This window comes from Scardinius erythrophthalmus, assembly GCF_964197995.2.
Source record: "Scardinius erythrophthalmus genome assembly, chromosome: 2".
NCBI classification, from domain to species: domain Eukaryota; kingdom Metazoa; phylum Chordata; class Actinopteri; order Cypriniformes; family Leuciscidae; genus Scardinius; species Scardinius erythrophthalmus.
In genome coordinates this window covers 26,984,544-27,003,953 of record NC_138222.1, presented here as the reverse complement: position 1 = coordinate 27,003,953, position 19,410 = coordinate 26,984,544, and the positions used below count along the sequence as shown (strand labels likewise).

At 38.5% G+C, this 19,410-nt stretch overlaps 2 protein-coding genes across 12 annotated transcripts; both read left to right on the top strand.

The window, feature by feature from the left end:
- The first annotated feature begins 319 nt into the window (after positions 1–319).
- ankrd46b (ankyrin repeat domain 46b) lies at positions 320–13,333 on the top strand. 11 transcript variants are annotated; one of them, XR_014029463.1, is made up of 8 exons: positions 485–579; positions 1,966–2,308; positions 4,217–4,375; positions 4,457–4,749; positions 4,824–4,882; positions 10,781–10,911; positions 11,126–11,181; positions 11,825–13,333. XR_014029463.1 is itself a non-coding variant. In XM_081357379.1 (4 exons), the coding sequence occupies exons 2-4, from the start codon at positions 1,998–2,000 to the stop codon at positions 4,671–4,673; spliced, it is 687 nt and encodes a 228-aa protein (XP_081213505.1). In that variant the 5' UTR covers positions 320–579; positions 1,966–1,997; the 3' UTR covers positions 4,674–6,787. The 11 variants fall into 11 exon arrangements, 1 of the variants encoding a protein (XP_081213505.1); XR_014029460.1 differs by lacking the exons at positions 10,781–10,911; positions 11,126–11,181 and adding an exon at positions 7,387–7,615 and having other exon boundaries at positions 477–579; XR_014029461.1 differs by lacking the exon at positions 11,126–11,181 and having other exon boundaries at positions 482–579.
- A 735-nt stretch (positions 13,334–14,068) lies between these two features.
- Positions 14,069–19,253, top strand: paqr9 (progestin and adipoQ receptor family member 9). The gene has a single exon (XM_081356225.1). The coding sequence runs from the start codon at positions 15,315–15,317 to the stop codon at positions 16,437–16,439; it is 1,125 nt and encodes a 374-aa protein (XP_081212351.1). The 5' UTR covers positions 14,069–15,314; the 3' UTR covers positions 16,440–19,253.
- Positions 19,254–19,410: the final 157 nt, after the last annotated feature.

Below are 19,410 nucleotides of genomic sequence, written 5' to 3'. Positions count from 1 at the left end.
TCGTATCCTTAGTAGACTATTAACCCTTAACTAACTGATAGTTGATAGACACCCGATTTCTGCTGGTCAAAACAGTGGAAATTCAACCCAACCATACGTATTAAATATCATTAAAATGGTTATGTACAATATCTGTTTTATTCATGTGCAACGGTAGTTCTTGTTTTGTGTGTTATTAGTCAATGCTGGATAAATTAGGTCAATTATAATTATTATTATTTTTTTATATACATGCTTAAGAATTAAAATTCCTTTAATTATTCAAAAATAAACCTACATTAGATCAGTTATAAACCATACTCTTGTTTATGGGTTCACCAGATCCACGTTATGGAGCCGTTTGCTAAAATCTCGTGAGAGTTCGATACAAGCTCCGAACCACTGATTCAAAAGAAAAGATTCATAGTTCGAAGCGCGGCACTGGCAGCAGCGCCCCACGGCAGTAGAGGGCACTGTGAGCGTCCCGACTCCTCACTGGTTCAGCCGCTGTAGTAACTCATAAACAACACAGACAGGCATAAGGGACGGGACTTCAGCAACCGCAAGACATTTCTCCTTTGAGACTGCTGCACAAAACAGGTACATATAAACGCATAAGAGTGTGTATGAATAAGTTCGCTGCTGTCTCTTTGTTGAGTCTGTTCTTTGCCGTCTCTCATGTGCTAGTAGTGCTCTTATAAACGCTGGGAAACATAGTGTATTTTACAACTGTTTACTTGTGCACTAACGTAAAACCACACTTGACACACTGAAGCTGGTTTGTACTAGCAGATTCCTCTCTGTTGTGACTATAGAGGAATAAATCTCACTGTTGTGATTAGATGGATGTTTTTACATTAGTCAGCATCATCTAGCATTGCGCTGGCTAATGCAGAATCCTCCTCCTCCTCCTCCTCCTCCTCCTCCTCCTCCTCCTCCTCCTCCTCCAGCACTGCAGCTCATGATCAGGTGCTGTGTTAAAGAGTGTTGCAACAGTTAAAAAGCCTTCATGTTGAATTATTACAGTGGTGTATAATCCTTTATGAGTGTGACCTAATTTTTTTCCCCAGTCTATGGGTGTGACCCGCTCATCATTTAGGACTAGGTCATATTTCACCTCATAATCACCTCGTATTCAAACGGGAAAAGTAAGAAATTATATTTTGTTTTAAGAAACGTAAGCCTACTGTATGTTGAAGACCATTAAACATTCAATATGTGTCAGCTGTTTTTAGACGTTAATTATTTTAGACTGGGTGGACTTAAAAGGGTCACTTTCCCTAATTACAAACACAGAAGAACATTCCTAAATAAATACAGATAAAATAAATCATGCAAGGATGCATTTCATTTATTAATCTTAATTTGAAAATTACTCAGCCATTCTCATCGCAGGTCTTTAGAAAAAATGATATGGTACATGGTCTTATCAAGGTTACTTCCCCTATTTATATTAATCTCAATGAGAATGTTTTTTTTATTTTTTATTTTTATACAGTCTGCTTTACTGTAATATAGCACTGGGACCCACTTGTTATTAAGTATCTTTAACTACTATGTACTAATATTTAAAATAATAATTTGATTTAATTCACTTACATGTTTTTACATTGTTCTTATTTCTTAAAAAGATACCTGCATGTAATTACAGCTGTAATTAATTTCTATAGTTATATCTATAATTACAGTGTTGACCCTTCCCATACACATTAACAAACCCCTAAACTTAATCATACCACCAAACCTGAGCATAACCACCCGTATCCCACTTCAATAGCAGCAAAAGTGTTTTGCATGACGACATGAACACAATAACATAGTCCACATGTACACCGTAAAGACACCTATAAAGTGGGACATTAGTGTAATGCAGAGTCATGTGATTAATGTCACAGTGCAATACATCTAAAATCCAAAAAAATAGACTTCATCTTTTCAATGCAAAATATAGTTTAATGAGATCCTCTCCATTATTGTGTTTTTCAGTTACGCTGGAATTTTCGGAGACCGACTCGGACATGTCATATGTCTTCATCAGTGACTCGTCGCAGACCAGTGTACCGTTATTGCAGGCTTGTGTCGATGGGGACTTGAGTTTCGCTAGGCGTCTGCTGGAGACCGGCTGCGACCCCAACATCCGTGATCACAGGGGCCGCACGGGTCTGCATCTGGCAGCGGCACGGGGTAATGTGGACATCTGCCGCTTCCTGCACAAGTTCGGCGCAGACCTGCTGGCCACCGACTATCAGGGCAACACTGCACTGCACCTGTGTGGACATGTGGACACCATTCAGTTCCTGGTGTCCAATGGTCTCAAAATTGACATTTGGTGAGATAATCCAATAGTTTTATTCATTTAGGTAACTAGACGGATTTTGGTAAGTGCTTGTGACTACTATTGTGTCTATTATGTAGGGTACTACAACGGGGCTAATACTGTAGCTAGTGCTGGGTAGACTAGTAACGGATTATGTAATCTGGATTACGTGTAAAAATTAAATACTTCGGTTACACTTTATTTTAAGGTGTCATTGTTACAGTGTAATTATATATTTACGTACTGAGTAATATTAAGCAACTACATGTACTTACTATAGGGTTAGGGTTGGATTAGGATTTGGTTCAGGGTTAGTTGCATGTAATTATGCATAATTTACTGTTACTACTATGGTAAGTACATGTAACATGTAACAAGGACACTGTAAAAAAAAAGTGTTACCATTAATAATTTGCAAAATGGCAGTAAATTAATTAGAACGCATTGATTGTCCCTAATTATTCTTTTATATCTGTAAAATTTATTTTATAAACAACAACAACAACGTATTGCTTATATATGTTCATAAAGTCTTTCGCAATTTCACACACCGACCGGCCATTAGTCAGGCGACTATAATTACATGGAAAATGGAGAGACCACACAGTATAAACAAATAAAATATTTAGTCTTTTTGTTAGTTTTTTTGTTTTTGTTGTTGTTGTAATTACTCATTTCTTTGAATATAACATTTTTAAGATTTATTAACAATAATTAAGATTATTTGCTTTTCATTCATTTAAGACCCCCCTGCAGTTACTTCCTAAAACCTAGTTTGGGAAACCCTGACATAATGTAATTTTTAATCCAATTAATGTTGTTGATCACCATAACAAAACAAAATGGACTAATTCTTCTTACTCTTTGTATTTTTGGTACATTTTGTATCGAAATGGTACAGGATTAGATTATTCATGTTATAAACAAGTTAGGTCAAAAGAAATCTAAAAGTAATCAAAAATTAGTCAGAGTATATTGTCTAAAATGTGTAACGTAATAATTACGTTACTAACAACAATTTAAATCATGTAATTTCTGTTCAGTAATGGACTACAATTTGTAAGTAATCTGCCCAGCTCTGACTGCAGGAACCGTGCATGATTGTACTCCCACAGTGTATGATTGCAGAGAAAATCTAGCTTTACGTTGAACACTGATGTAGCAGCGCATTTGTTAGAAGAGAAATCATAAAAGTAGTTTGGTATGCTTAAAAATCATATAAATGTATGAGGTAGTGAGAAGGGCTTTTTACCCCACACTCGGAGTAAACGGCACCCATTATTGAAGTTTTGTGTAATATCTTGTACTTGTTCAAAACAATAACTGTAGCAAAGTTTATTTTGACAAATAAAATAAGTACAGTCATTATCAATCATTGTAAAAAATGCCTGAATATGTTAATATATAAAAAAAAAAAAGAGATTCTGAAAGCTTACACTGTTGAGGGAGATCCTGTAATCATTTATCGTGGCTTTACAGTAACAATAAATTATATTTTATGATTAATATAATATTTTCAAAATATGATGGTTTCGTTAGCAATATGATTATTATCTCTAGGGTGGACATTCAACTTAATAAATATTGACCATTTGAAATCTAGCCATGTCATGTCAAAAAATGAAAAAAGTCAGCCAGCTATTTATTATCATGTTAATTATTGTGCCTTTAGATACTATTTAGGACAGATAGTATGTGAATTGTGACTAGTGCACTTTTAGCCCCATTGTAACAACCATGATCCATGGTCACTAACCAAGTTAGTCACCACTTTCATAATATAGAAATAAAATGTTTTAAATGAAGACATATCATATTAATTTATTATTTTACTGTAGTAGTAGTGCTTGTGATGATGTAATAACTTGGTAAGTTTTCATCTGACTCTATGTAACGTTTCTCGATTGTGCTCTTGAACAGTAACCACAACGGGTCGACCCCCCTGGTGCTGGCTAAGAGGAGAGGGGTAAATAAAGATGCCATTCGGCTGCTGGAAGGCCTGGAAGAGCAAGAGGTCAAGGGCTTCAACAGAGGAGCCCACTCCAAACTAGAAGCCATGCAGATGGCTGAGAGCGAGAGGTTAGATTCGCCTCGGATGCCAACATCTTTTAGTTATTTGACATGTTTCAATTGTTACTGACTCAACACTCTTGTTCATAGTGCGATGGAGAGCCATTCGCTGCTCAATCCAAACCTACAGAACAGCGAGGGTGTGCTGTCCAGCTTCCGCTCCACCTGGCAGGAGTTTGTGGAGGATTTGGGCTTCTGGAGGGTCCTGCTGCTGCTGGTGGTCATCGCTCTTCTGTCTCTGGGCATTGCTTACTATGTTAGTGGCGTACTGCCCTTTTCTGCGAGTCAGCTGGAGTTGGTCCACTGAGGGCCAGATTGTGTTATATCCCGGGACATGACCAGTCAAGCTTTGAAATAAAGGGAGGTTTGAGTGGACTCTGAAGGTACACTGAAGGTTCCTCATAGTACAAGATTAGGTCTAATGTGAAGTTTAGAAACAATCTTGTCATTCTCACAGGTGAGGTCGAGTGGAGGCGTCCACATGATGATGGCTGCGCTGTGAAGGAAGACTGAAAGGTAACGGTTCAGATGTTAATGGGGGAACATGTTTCTTAAATACACCCCAAGTGATGTAAACCCATTTCTCACAGATTTTCCCATGATCACTGAACACGGCCAGTTGACAGTTGATATATACACTTGTAATATCTCAATGGTGATGTAGACAACATTAGATTACAGTTGTAGGTTAGATCAGACATGATGTTTTCATCCTGGTATTTGCTTAGCTTTCTTTTCTATCACCTTTATTTTTTTCTGTATATGAAGTCTTTGTTGTGGAAGTATGGCAATAGACCAGACACTACATACATATTATGCTTATTTACATATCTATGATTCATTTGTTTGATATACATTGTTATATAATATTGTTTTAAGGTAATTGTCTGTAAAATGTTACATAAACTAATAAATGGCCATCAGGAATTTCCTTTCTGTGCACAGATGACAGTTTGTCAAAGGACAGTTATCACTGTTCTGTTAGTGTACAAATGATCTGGTAAGTTAAAAAGGATCTTTCTGTTTGTTCAAATAAACAGAAATACTTTTTTTTCTCATCATAATATGATTTCGCATTTTGATTGTGTTGTTCTGAGAAACATTTAGCCAGTGTTAAGATAATATGAAGCTAAATTTGGCCTAAAATGAATAAAGCGTTGTGATAGCGCAGTGTTTTTCAGTGATTTAAGAACAGCTACAGGTTGTAGTTAGGCTTGGTCCTGTTCGAAAATCACTGTAAACCACACATAGCAACAGAAATGTAATAATTCTTCCACCAAATGTGTATTTCTTCAGCAACATTTAGCTCAGTAATGCTGATTTAATGAGGTCACAGGTGTGTTTATAGGACACGTCTCAGCAAATCATAATCAAGGACCAGAACAATCAGTTTTATAAATTGTTGTTGGGAGTTAAGCAAATTTAACCAAACAGCATCTTTTAACATTTTAATTTTTGCTATAGTACAAATAAATATGTGCAACCACATGAGTATGCACTTTATTTCAATAGTCCACTTTAGACATTCTACTAACTATAAATAACTTTTCATCTATATGTCAACTAACTCTCATTAGAGTATTAGTAGACTATTAGGGTTTGTAGAATAAGTTGACATACTTGCAAAGTCACTTACAGTCAGCAGAATGTCTGTTGGGAGATGATCAATATACAGTGTTAGCGAATATTAAGCAGACAAACTACTAATACTCTGACTGGTAGTTGACATGTAGCAATTACTTAGTAGAATGTCTAAAACTATCGAAATAAAGTGACACCCAACATGAACATTTACTATGAATTTTTGACAAATGTTGATACATGAAGAATATATATGTAATGATTCAGTGCATATCTAATTGTAGAAGAAATGTCACTAAAGCAGATTATTACTATAAAAGTATTTTCTTGGAAATCCATTTGAAAGTCCTGTGGGAAGCCATCACTCTATTGATAATGTTCTTTGGGCTTAACGGTCGCAAACTGAACAACAGCTCTATTACGTTAGCGGAATTGCACCACACCGCCCCCTGGTGCCTGAACAGGTGGGAAGATAAAACAGATTTATACATTCACATTATTTTATGTATTGAACTTTTCTGAACATTTCATTTTGGTAACAAAAAAATGAGGTTGTAACCATTTAAAAGGATGCTGGGATTTCGGCAGTGGTGGTACCACTCAGGGAGAGAAACCACAACAACCATTTAGCATGCGCTGACCCACAAAATCCAACACAAATATGTGGAAAGAGAAAAGGATGGTGAGAGAGATATACTGTAAGATTAAAAACTCATAAGAAGCTTACATAACAGCATAATCCAAAGCAATAGGTCTGCGTCACAGGCAGAATCCCAAACATCAATGTTTTCTGTGTAGGTTTTTTCAACTGTAACAAAAGTGATTTGTGATTTACTGGATAAAGATAATAATAATAATAATAAAAAAAATACTTATAATTTCCTCCAATCAAAATATTTTGTGGCTTGGCATAGCAAGATTATTGTAGTTGCAAGATTTTATTACTTCTCCACACTTTTATGATGACACTTCCTCATATATTCTGCTCTAAGACTGCATGTGGGAATGCAGTTGTTTTGCTGTCACATGCCTCAACCACCTCAGCTTCAGTTCTCCTCAGTTCAGTGTAAAACCAAATATAACACTAGTGTAACCTTCAACCAATGTAGCAACAACCAAAAATTGTACTACAACATTTAAAGTAATGCTAGAGGACCGTACGTTTCTTTCCATTACATTTAATATATTTCATAAATTAAACATGAAATGTAATCAGCAAGTTCCTTCTTTTGGGCACTTTCTTTCTGGGACCAGCCACAGGCTGAAAACGTAATAAATAATGTCCCAAATGAAGTCAATGGATGCTCCTCACTATGAGAGAAATAAAAGTGTGTGTGTGTGTGTGTGTGACGTCACAGGGTGATGTGATGTGACTACTGCAGCGGTTTAGAGAGTAGCTGCACGCTAATCTTTGCTGTTTGCTGACCTCTTTCTTTCAGCCTGCTGCTGCTGGCTAGCCTTTATGGTGAACAGTGAAGCAGCTTCTAAGTCTCCCCCTGCCAGTATATAGCCTGTCCATCGCCGAGACCCCCACCAGGCCTCCTCGTGGCCACACACTGAAACTGGGTGCTTTGTTTGCGGCGCCAGGCTAACTTTGGTGTTGGATCTCGGAGTTGCAGTGGTCCCCAGAGGTTGTTTGTGGCCAGCCAGTGCCCTGCTGTCTTGCAGGTTAGTCTATTGAGACCATTTGAGGCTATGGGAGCATGCCACTCTTAGAAAAAAAGGTACAAAAGCTGTCACTGGGGCGGTACCTTTTCAAAAGGTACACCTTTGTACCTAAAGAGTGCATATTATGGTGCTTTTCCACTACACAGTACCAGCTCGCCTCGACTCGACTCGCCTTTGGTTGATTGGAAAAGTGCCATTAGTCTCTCAAAGGTACATGTTGGTACCAAAAGTGTACATATTAGAACCTTTTTGAAGGGTACCATCCCAGTGACAGCTTTTGTACCTTTATTTGGCCCTCTGAGAAAAAAGGCATGTGCTGAAGGCACACATTAGGCGGTCCTCTCACAGTTAGGAGTTCCGGCAGCCTCACCCTTGCCACCTGGATATCTCACACTATGGTGGGGATAGGGCTACCGGGGGGCGCTATGGCGCAGGTGTCCACCTCTGACCACGGTGTACAATACTCTGATCTTATATTCGGTTGAAGTCTGGCAGTGATGGGGTATTTGGTGACTGAAGCAGGGAAGAATGGCCTGGAAGCTAGACCCTTCACGGCAGTGGAACGGGGGATATATGGTCGCTAGCAGCTTGGATTGAGTGGCTTCTGAATGATTTCGGCAGACCCCTGTTTAGGGGCCACACTACTCACCCTACAGGAGAAGGGCCTAGAAAAGGTGGCCTAACAATTGCCCACTCTATTATCTCCTGGGTAGGTTACCACGACCTACTGGGAATTCCATCTTGTGGGAATTGGGAATTCACCTCTTTCATATTGGCAACATGGAATGTCAGGACTAGTGGAGGGTATAGTGAGGGTAACAGACCTCATAAGAGGACTGCACTGATATTGCTCCCCTTAGCGAGTCAAGGCTCCTGGGTAAACAGTAAATTATGCATAATTACATGCAACTAACCCTCAACCAAATCCTAATCCTACTAAGTGTTTTTGTTTCTTTGTTTTTATTTCTTTGAAAATGTAAAAATGCTGAAAGTTTTGTGTGATGGGTAGGGTTAGTGTAAGGAGATCAAGTATACAGTTTGTACTGTATAGAAACCATTATGTCTCCAGAAAGAGTGTGTGTGTGCGTGTATGTTCTCTCTGATGGATGATTGCCATCTGGGAGCAGTAAAATGCTTTAATTTATGAGTACATCTCATTTGCAATATTTGCTCTGTAAAAGCTGAGTGCTTTACTATGATTGTTCTGTAAATCACTTATTGATAGTAGTGGAAAAGGCTGTCTCGTGTTCTATTGCAGAATTCCTTGTGTCATTGATTTCGGATTAAGTGACAGATGGCATATGGAAAGCAAGTTCACATCCATTCAATGACCAACATAGCCTGCAGGATAACAACACTGTCAGCTAGACATGTCACCAGTCACTCTTTATATTGATTGTAGTTGCCATTAGCCTATTTGCAACTTTGCAAACTGAAGGAAGACACACTTGACCATAGCATAGATCACTGCAGATTCGTAGCTTTACATGTACAATGTACACTACTATTCAAACGGTTGGGATCAGTATGGATTTTTAAATGTTTTTGAAAGAAGTCTAACCAAGCTTGCATTTATTTTACAAAGAAATGCAGTAAAAACAGGAATATTGTGAATCATTATTATTATGAATTAAAATAACCTTTTCATATTTTAATGTATTTTAAAATTGTATTTATTCCTGTGATGACCAAGCTGAATTTTTTCAGCATCATTACTTCAGTCACATAGTTCTTCAGAAATCATTCTGATTCTGATTTTTCACCCAATCCTGCTATTATTATGATAGTTGAGTCTGTTTTGAGTATGTGGGTCATATGACTTCAAATTAAAAATAATAATAATTGTGCTCCTTTTGTCAGCCTGACCTAAAACGGTTCACCCATGGTAGACATTCTGACATTGCAGAAAGTAGTTATTTATCTTACTTTTCTTAAGTGCAAAAAAACCCTGCTAATGAACCTTAATGTTAACCTTAGTGAATGCATTGTGAACTAACATGAATATATTTTTTTAACTTGCATTAACAATGATGAATAAGTTCTGTGAAAATATATTGCTCATTGTTATTTCATGTTAGTTAATGCATTTACTAATATTAACAAATGAGACCTTCGTGTAAAGTGTTACCAATAAATCTACAGGTTTGTGTTGTAGAATAAAATGTGAAAGCGTATTACGCTGACCACAGACGTAATATACTCTTAAATCAAAAACCATATTGCTAGTACCCTTATAAAAGTCCTGAGGGAAAGACCCCTCCCCCCCAGTATATTTTGAAGAATATTGTATTTTGTTCTGTGGTGGTCAGTGAAAACGGATACAGTGAGGTCAGCCTTTATTTGACAAAAAAATAAATAATAATAATAATAAGCGGTGAAAGGGAAGTGTCCAGGAAAGATCTGAGAAAGTACAAGGGCTGCTAACAAAATGAACATGATGTCCTCAGTAAACAGGAAGTGAAGGAACAGTTCAAGCAGAAGTGGTGTGTAAGTCCAGAGGGGTTGTATTGTCCGGTATCCCATCTCTATTGTTCTATTCATGGACACATCATAAACACCTGAACTGTGGTGGAAGCTGTACTGAATTTCTGGCAGCTGTAAGGAGGTGTAGAAAGTCCCAAGCGCTCCTCGTCTCATGGTTTTTTGAGTGACTCCTCTTGTTGCGCATTGCTACATGTTCAAAGCCTAATGAAAAAAAAAAAAAACAGTGATTAGCTCAGGAACTTTGACCTCTCATTTCATCATTTCTTCATTTCTCTGCTTGGTCTATTGTGTTATCTGTAAGACAAGTTCCTTAGTTCATTAACTTTCTGATAGATGTCCGTCGTTCTCCCTCATGTGACCTTTGAACTTTTGTTGACAGAACTGACATTTGCCCTATTGGGTCAGTGCTGTTTTGTTACGTTTGATGATCATGTTCGTGATTTTTGTCTTGCAAACATAAATATAAAATTTTCTGTGGTAAACTGAATGTCACCAAGGTAAAGTTTACAAGCGGACTAAGATTGTTTTGTCGAAATTGCAAGAAGGACTTGTGATGGTCTTGGAAGCATCAGTTAGAATGGGATGAAAATTATAAATAAATTATTTGCCTTAGTAAGATAACTTTTCTTTAAAAAAAAAATAAAAAATTGAGGCTTAAAATATTTATTTTATTTGTGTCAGGAAACCCATTGGCAAGGCCAATGGAAATTTCTACTGTAGTTCTCCGACTGGGCCAGCAGGGGAAAAAAAACACCATATTGTTGAGCCCATTTTTTACATGAACCGTGATCCAGAACCAGACCTGATGATTGGTGAGTCCTAATGTTTGATATCAGTGTGTGTTTGCATTTCAGCAACTTTTAGTGTGTTGTTGTCTGATGATAAACTGGGAAAGAAAGAACTGACTTGTTTGTGAATCAATGCTGTCTGATCTTTTTGAATGGGCTTAAAATCCACAATGCATCACTCACAAAAGCTTGTTGAATAGACCATTCAGAACTTGCATGTGGTCATGTACCTCTGCAGGATTCAGACCTGCGTTCCCTTGCATGTCACATGGATCAGCACCCTCCAGGCATCAGGTGACACAAACACACATCTGTTGTTATCTTATGCCTTAGCACTGCATTTATTTAACAATGCGTTTGACTGTATCATATGTTGTTGGTGTAGTAGTCAGTGTAATTCTGTGAACTGCCACAGGGGGCACTATCCTTTTTGCAGATTAACAATTTAATGTCCTTCAGGATCTGAGGCAACAGTGAATGATACACGATGTAATCCAATAACATTGTCTCTGGTCGTCTCGCTTCTGGTCTGTGCGTGTTCATGTGTTTTGGTGGAGGCGTGGCTTTGGAAGGCGATTTGCTGTGAGGGTGTGAATGTATGCTTTCAATGCTAGCAGGCTAAAGTTAGCATTTCCCAGATCACCAATTGCACCTTTAAATGCTCATAATAATGTAGGAGTTTTGTGACTTGTATGTGAACATGCCTTAAAATTGCTGACAACTTGAGTCTTGCAGATGAAATCCAGTCTCAACTTGTTTGAGGTTTTAGAACGCTGGGGGCTTCGAATTCGATCGTAGTTTTGGTTTGTTCTGTACTGTACTGAATGTGAAGCACATACTCTGCTGAAGGGTGAAGTCTATGGTTTTCATCTGATAGCTATGGCATCACAGCTGATCTTCTTCATTGCTAAACCCTATTCCCTTTTCATCTCCACAGGTGCTCTAATGAATTCATCTTCCATCTCATCTATAAACCAGTATACTTCAGTGCCCACCGCGGCCTTCACTGACTAATCCTCAGGTAGGTGGTCACCAGACACACAGCAGCAGCCTGTCAATCATCGAGCAAAACCAGCCAAAGATAAGCTGCAAAACGAGAAAACAGACGCAATTGAAAACGTACATGTGGGTTCACACATGCATATACACACACTGTAAAAAACGATGATCAATAAGCTATGACAATTTTTTTTTTACATTGCTTTAACTCATCAAAATAAGTTAAGCAAGTTATACAAGATTTAACTCATTTTTTCAAGTCAGTTTGTCATTTAAGTTGAAATGACTTAAACATCCAAGTTGATTGTATTTAAGTGTCAGACAGCACCTTTTTTACAATGCATAATAAATGACATACAATTATATAATTTCTATGATAATGCTCCCAAAATGACAATAATCTGCATGTCATATAGCACAGTATAGAAAACTTTATGTGACTATGCCCGCACAGATATAAACCCAGCTGAACTATTCACATTTAAAGTCACAATGAAATAAAAATTTGGGAAATTTTATTTTTTAATGGAATATTGCTGTATTTATTATGTAGTATGCATGCAAAAAAAAAAAAAATTCTTGTTTTCTCATAATATTTATTCACGATAACTTCCCCTCCCTCTTGCAATGACATCTCTTCTCTTCTCTGATGATTTGTTTACTGCATGGCATGAGGGCGGGACAGTTAGTCATGTCACTCACATGAGATCACAGAAATAGCAAACAACGATTCAATCAATTCTCAATGAACAAAATCAAGCCCAGTCCTACATTTGTTTTTGTTTGAGGGATATATGCCATAATAAGGAAGAACAGACTATTGCAACTTCCGTTTCATGCCGACTAGAATGACAGGAAAACGTTCATTTGTTTTATCAAAATGTCCAAATAAAATATTATCTTCAGAGGTGCCCAATTGAATGAGAAAGGCTTTAAATATAGAAAAGTTAAAAAAAAGAAAATTAAAATCTTCAAAATAAATAATAGTAGTACTAATAATAATTTTCCAAAAGTCATTATGTTTGTGATATGAGAGGACTATGATTGTAAGTGACTACTCTGTCAAATGACAAATACTGTCCCATCACAACATGCTTTACAAAGTCCAGTCCGCCAGCTGGCCCAACAGCTGGCCGCTGTAAAAAATTAATATTCTCTAATGATGGCACTATTCTTACAACTCACTGCACATCATAGGGCCACCTGTCATGGTTACAGTGGGACACTATATACTACTTTATGTGTGCTGTGCATAATTTAGCAGAGCAGCTAACAGGTTAACAGTCTCTGTGCTGTTTGCTGACAGAGTGGTTTCATGTAATGTATTGCCATAATGAAGAATTCAAACTACTTAGAAATAATATATGGGTAAGAATGTGTATTGGGTGATTCAAAGGGTGTTTTATTGCTTGAAAAAACTGAGTTTGAGTGAGGGGGGTGAAAGATTAAAAAAAAAAAAAAAAAAACAAATAAGTGTCGCCTTCACAGTGCTGTATCATGTAAATCAGGTTGCATTTACACTGTAACAACAACAAAAAAAACCTGATTTTTCTCACGTCACATCTGACCGATCAGATTTGTTCCACATAGATTCGATTTTTTTTTTTTTTTTTGCATATGATCTGAACAACTTTTAATACACAAACAGCAGCTAGAAATATGTTTTCTGTAGTAGGCCTTCCACCTGTGTGTATTAGAAATTACGACTATTTACAATTTATCAGATTAATACAAAATTTGAAGTTGTTTAAGCACAGCATTTTCTCTGTAACTTAATTGTAGTTCTTGTTGACTTTTCACTGTGGAGTGAAAATTTGGAATGATTTTTTTCACATTCTTTAGAGTAGCCTATACACCTTAGCTAGCTAATATGTTTTTAAACACAAAATGTGGAAAAGTGAATAACAGATGCTCTACCTAAAATAACTGACTTACTGTAGGCTACAGACCTATAATAACTATAGCCTACAATAAAAAGCTGCCTGTTAGGACAGATAAATCAGTCTTGTCAGAAGTTAAATGTCTTAGCCTCCGGGAGGTGTTTTGCTTGGCTCATGAGGGAGAAAGATAAGTGTGTGTGTGTGTGTGTGTGTGTGTGTGTGTGTGTGTGTGTGTGTGTGTGTGTGTGTGTGTGTGTGTGTGTGTGAGAGAGAGAGAGAGAGAGATAAAGAGTGAGACTGGCTGTGGACCGAGGATCCGTTGTACACTTCTAGAGAATGTACAGCTCGTATGACCACGGAGCACATCACGTTGTTTGGAGTGCAGCGCGGTGGGTTTGCTTGAGCTGGCAGCATGGACGCTTTTATCCTGATTAAGTAACGGCCGGGCAAACGACAGACAGCCCTGCGTAGCACCTCACAGCCGGCATTGAGCAAGAAGTCAAGGGCAATCTAACGATAAAGGGACAGGACGCCGGCTGACTGTTTATTTAGAAGTGCTGTCGAGCAGAAAGGAAATATCTCCTTCCTGGAAAAGAGCTCGTGCTGAATCACACAGCACCGCAATGTGAATGTCGAGCGAAGAGCCGCTTAAACCAGCACAACTGCACTTAACATGGGCGAAAATAGAGGAATTAACCGCCAGCTGAATCGCGAGAAATGTTTTCTGTTCCCCTTCTGAAGTAAAGCACCGCCGTGAGACAGCGCGATATGGCTGTTTTCGAGACCATCTAGTAATATACAAGCGGTGCATCTTCACATGAGACAGCACGCGATAATCTAACCGATGAATTATGCACGGCGGAGCGTGAATTATACCGAGTGGTGACGCGCGGTTTCAGAGACCGGCCGGTGCGCGACCGTGTCCCACATGACCTACTTTTCAAAAAGCTTTAATGCAGGAGAGATGCAGCCGCAGTGAGAAACAAACGAGACCGTCAGCACTGAAAAAACAAGCTCACTGTTTGCTCACACGTGTGAACGAAGTCGTGTGGACCTCAGGTGACATGAACGTCACGGCCATCGCTCACTTGGAAGACTTGATCGAGAGCCATCACCTCAGCTATTGTTGTCTTTTTGTTGTTTTTTAAATGATTCTACCACGCTGATAACATTCAAGACTTGAACTAACGGAAAAAGGGACCCTGGAGGAGCCATTGACCTTTGCACTTGCAACAGCATCGGATTATTTATTTCTGCTGAGACCACAGTCATTTCAATACATGCTGTTTGGATTTATATTGAGCCTTGGGATTCTTTTCTTAGCCAAGCTAAGATCTGCACATGAACTCGATAAATGCTTCTAAAGGAAGCATTACATTGACAATTGTGTCTCTGTGATGTCATCATACAGTTTGATAACTAAGCCTTATGTAAGCAATACTAGTTATTTAATGACCACCTGCAATTGCGTAGTGCTAGCTATAGGCTACATGTAAGCTCAGGATATATTTTTATTGTTAATTAGTGAATTTATTTTTCGGTCCAAACATGTGGTCATTGCCCTTAGTACGTCACACTGACGTTCCACAGAGAGTGACTGAGAACTTCATTTTGTCTGGTTATCGCTTCCCTAACTACAGCCTGCGGCAGTGCCTAGCCTCCGCTTTTTGTCCCACCAATGAGACTGGAAACTTCTGGACACACTTTCTCCCCATCTTTGTGTTCGCCTTCCACTTTTTGGAGGTGTTCACGTGGGAAGGAGCGCCAGAACCTAGCAGTCCATTTTTCTACCCCTTCTGGAACTACTTCCTGGGGGTGTTGTACCTGCTGCTAGCCAGCAGTCTGGCTCATCTTCTCAACTCCATGTCGCTCATCATTCGTGAAATCTGTTTCTTTGTAGACTACGGAACTATCAGTGCGTATACGGTGGGTTCGTCGCTGGCATATTACTACTACATCCATCCTCAAGCAGGAATACCAGAGATTGGATTCGGGGGCCAGAACAATTCCCAAAGAGAGAGACTAAGCACTGATGAAGAGGCTTGGAACTCTGCATCTTCTCCCACTCTGTTCCAGGTATTCTTTGAAAGCCTGTACATCCCATCCACTTGTCTGGTTGCTATCATATGCGTTGTCACCTGCTGCAACACCAGACAGCGCTGGAGGAAGTACCGCTATGCTGTCCGCACCCTCGTCTTCCTCCTTCCGTTTTTCATCTCCTCCGCTCCCGTCTTCTACCGTCTCCTGAGTCCCTCCGCAAACTCCGCGTCATCCTCCTCCCCTCATGTGTTTTCTACCATGGCTGCCTTCTTCTACCGCCACTGCTTTTGGCTGGTGGTATCTGCCATCTTCAATATCAGTAAGATCCCAGAACGTTTGTCTCCGGGGAACTTTGATATCTGGGGTCACAGCCATCAGTGGTTCCATTGCTGCACTTTCCTCTCGATTTTGGATGAGCTGCAGATGATCAAAGTGGAGGTGCGGGCCCTGCTTCTCAACCCAGCGTTGGTACTATCATCTGTAATGCCACCTAGACTCCCTGGCCCAACACTCTGGTCCACCTATGGGGTCATGGTGCTCCTGCAGGGGTGCATAGCGAGCGTCATAGCCTTGTTTGGCTGGCAGGCATATCAGATCTTCGCACCAGAGCAAAAAAAGCTTAAGGGACATTAGGAGCCACCATGACGTTCTGGTCAGGTTCAAAGCTCTCTGTAAGCATTTGGACTTTTTTTTTAAACAATGTTATTACAATGTTGATTTCTGCTGTGTAAACTGCTGTCATTTCAATCATTTTAAAGGGTTAGTTCACCCAAAAATGGAAATGATGTCGTTAATTACTCACCCTCATGTCATTCTTAACCCGTAAGACTTTCGTTCATCTTCAGAACACAAATGAAGATATTTTTAATTAAATCTGTTATAATGAAATCTTAAAATAATGAGTGATTTCTCTCCGTCCATTGACAGCTACGCAACTACCACTTTCAAGCACCGGAAAGGTAGTAAAGACATAGAAGTAATCCAGTGGTTTAACCTCTATTTTATGAAGCCACGCAAGTGCTTTTGTTGCGCAAAAAAAACATAATTTACCACTTTATTTACAAAATATGAATCTCCATCGCGCGTTCACGAGAGCACCATGCGTGTTGTGTTGACGCGAGAGCAGGCATGGTTACTTTAATGATGTCTTTACTACCTTTCTGGGGCTTGAAATGCTCTCAGATTTCATCAAAAATATCTTAATTTGTGTTCCAAAGATGAACGAAGGTCTTATGGGTTTGGATCAACATGAGGGTGAGTAATTAATGATAAAATTTTAATTTTTGGGTGAACTAACCCTTTAAAAGGGATAGCTCACCCAAACATGAAAATTGTGTCATTAATTACTCACCCTCATGTTGATCCAAAACTCACATGGTTTTCTTTCCTTTGCAAAGCACAATAAATGTAACATTTTTATGAACTTTTAAACTGCAAATAGGCCATAAAGTTAGCATGAAATGTATGTATAATATGATTACTAGTATATTCCAAGTCGTCTTCTCTTTGTATGATGAACAGATCAAATTGTAAGCTTCTAAAATCAAAACACTGATCAATGATCAGAGCCTTCAATATCTGTGTTCAGTACATGATGGCAGAATTTTCATTTTTTGGTGAACCTCATTTAAGTTTGGTATGGCCATAGAAAAAAAAGTTCTCAACAGGCATTATTTAACAAAAACTGTGACACTTTCAGCAGGTTTCATTGTAAAGACTTTCGAGAGAGGCTGTTTTTTGTTGTCGGGTGGTCAAAGTCCTTGCCGCTCTGTAATCAGCTGACTCTGCCACATTTGCTCGCCAGGGACTGTATTGTTGAAACTATGTTTGGGTTCCAGAATGTTCTCATAAGTCTCACTCAAGAGGGATTTAAAATGACGAATTATTGAGTTTTTACTATGACAACTTATACTTGTAACAGTCTCTATGTTTGTGTCTGTCTATCTAGCTTTTTCTCTCATCCGCCCACTTACATTTCCTCCCTCTTTTTAACAAACCCTTTAAACAGGAAATGCAGACAAACACAAAGAGCTTCAGCCAAAGTGTTTGAGGCTAAGGGAAATGAGAGGGGTGGGGTTTAGTGCCGCTTTACACCACAAACGACACAACCTTTCACAGTTTTAAATGAACATTACATTTTGACTTTATATTATCAGTTATCGACCTTAGTTAAGATGTGACGGCATAGGTGGTAACACAAGATTTCAGTTGAAATACTGTATACTGTAACTATGCATTGCTATTGATTGTATACACTTCTCAATGACTTGACGTTTGGTTGAAGGCCTTGGCAGGAGGACAGAAAGGTGAAAAATTAAGCCATATCATTGTTGAAAAACATATCAGCAAGTACTGTTTTTACTGAAGGCCAGTTTTGAAGACACAAAATTGTCTGTGGTATATTATCGTTATTAACTTCAGTTATACAGCCTTGAGTTGTCACTGGTTGAATTTTCCTTCAACCAATCAGACGCTTCGAGCAAGTGGTGCTCTCATGAGAGTGTGTGAAACGTACAGGTTATTTAGTCTGAGAGTATGGTGTGGTCTGACAAATTTGTGAATTTCCGTGTGAACATGTCTTTCTGTTGTCTGTGAATGACAAATTGAGGTCATTGATGAATCAGATGTTGTGGCTGTCAAAAACGTTTTTATGTCTTTGTTGTTCTGTCCTCTTATTTCAAAGTCAGGCAGGCCGATTAGTTGCAATAGGTTTGACGACATATTCATGTATTTTGTCATTCGTTAATAACTTTGTAAAGCCTCATACTTCATACTATTTGTATTCTATGATGAGATTGTTGCACAAGCGTAGAATTAAAATCTAGACAGATTATATGATTTGCACAAACGTTTCTGCGCTAATCTGTGATCTTGAAAGGGAACCAATGTACATTTTTATCATGTTTTAACATTGAGCAGGGCTGTCTACAAAATTGGACAACTTTTTAAAATCGGAAAGTTGCAGCATTGTTGGACCGTCCCGATCATACAGTTCTGACATATCGCTGTCCTTTTGCGAACACCTCACATCTGTAATAAAGTATATGTAGTTATACTCTACAGATCAAATGTACAGACTAGACCTTATCAAATATATGCGCTCTGGAGAAAACACCAAAATATGAATATTTAATAAGTGTGTGTTTAAAACAGGTTGTGTAGAAATTCTAGTTCTAGAAGGGTTTGTCTAGAACAGTTGTAGTTCTCAGGGGAGAAGATAGATTATGTTCTTAATGCACTGGAAACTTTGCTGTATGCCCACTGCTGCAGTGTGAATATAATCATGGTTTACTTCTGTAGATCATGCTAATATAGGCTTGAACACGAAACTTGAGAATATAATATATGATATAATGTATATTAATATATATGGGTTTTTGTTCTGTTTCAACTTCAAACTGTATCAAGAGATGAAAACTAGAGATCAATAAATTGAAATGGTAAATCACCTCTGTAAATGTTTTTTCCCTCATTATTTTATTCATATGTGACCCTGGACCACAAAACCAGTCACATGGGCCATTTTTATGAAATTGAGATTTATACATCATCTGAAAGCTGAATAAATAAGCTTTCCATTGATGTATGGTTTGTTAGGATAGGA

Bases quoted from the DNA above. Each gene is read 5' to 3' on its own strand.
- paqr9 (XM_081356225.1), top strand. From the start codon at position 15,315: ATGTGGTCATTGCCCTTAGTACGTCACACTGACGTTCCACAGAGAGTG.
- ankrd46b (XM_081357379.1), top strand. From the start codon at position 1,998: ATGTCATATGTCTTCATCAGTGACTCGTCGCAGACCAGTGTACCGTTA. The intron at 2,309-4,216 runs GTGAGATAATCC...GCTCTTGAACAG, and splicing joins GGTCTCAAAATTGACATTTG to TAACCACAACGGGTCGACCC. The intron at 4,376-4,456 runs GTTAGATTCGCC...TCTTGTTCATAG, and splicing joins CAGATGGCTGAGAGCGAGAG to TGCGATGGAGAGCCATTCGC.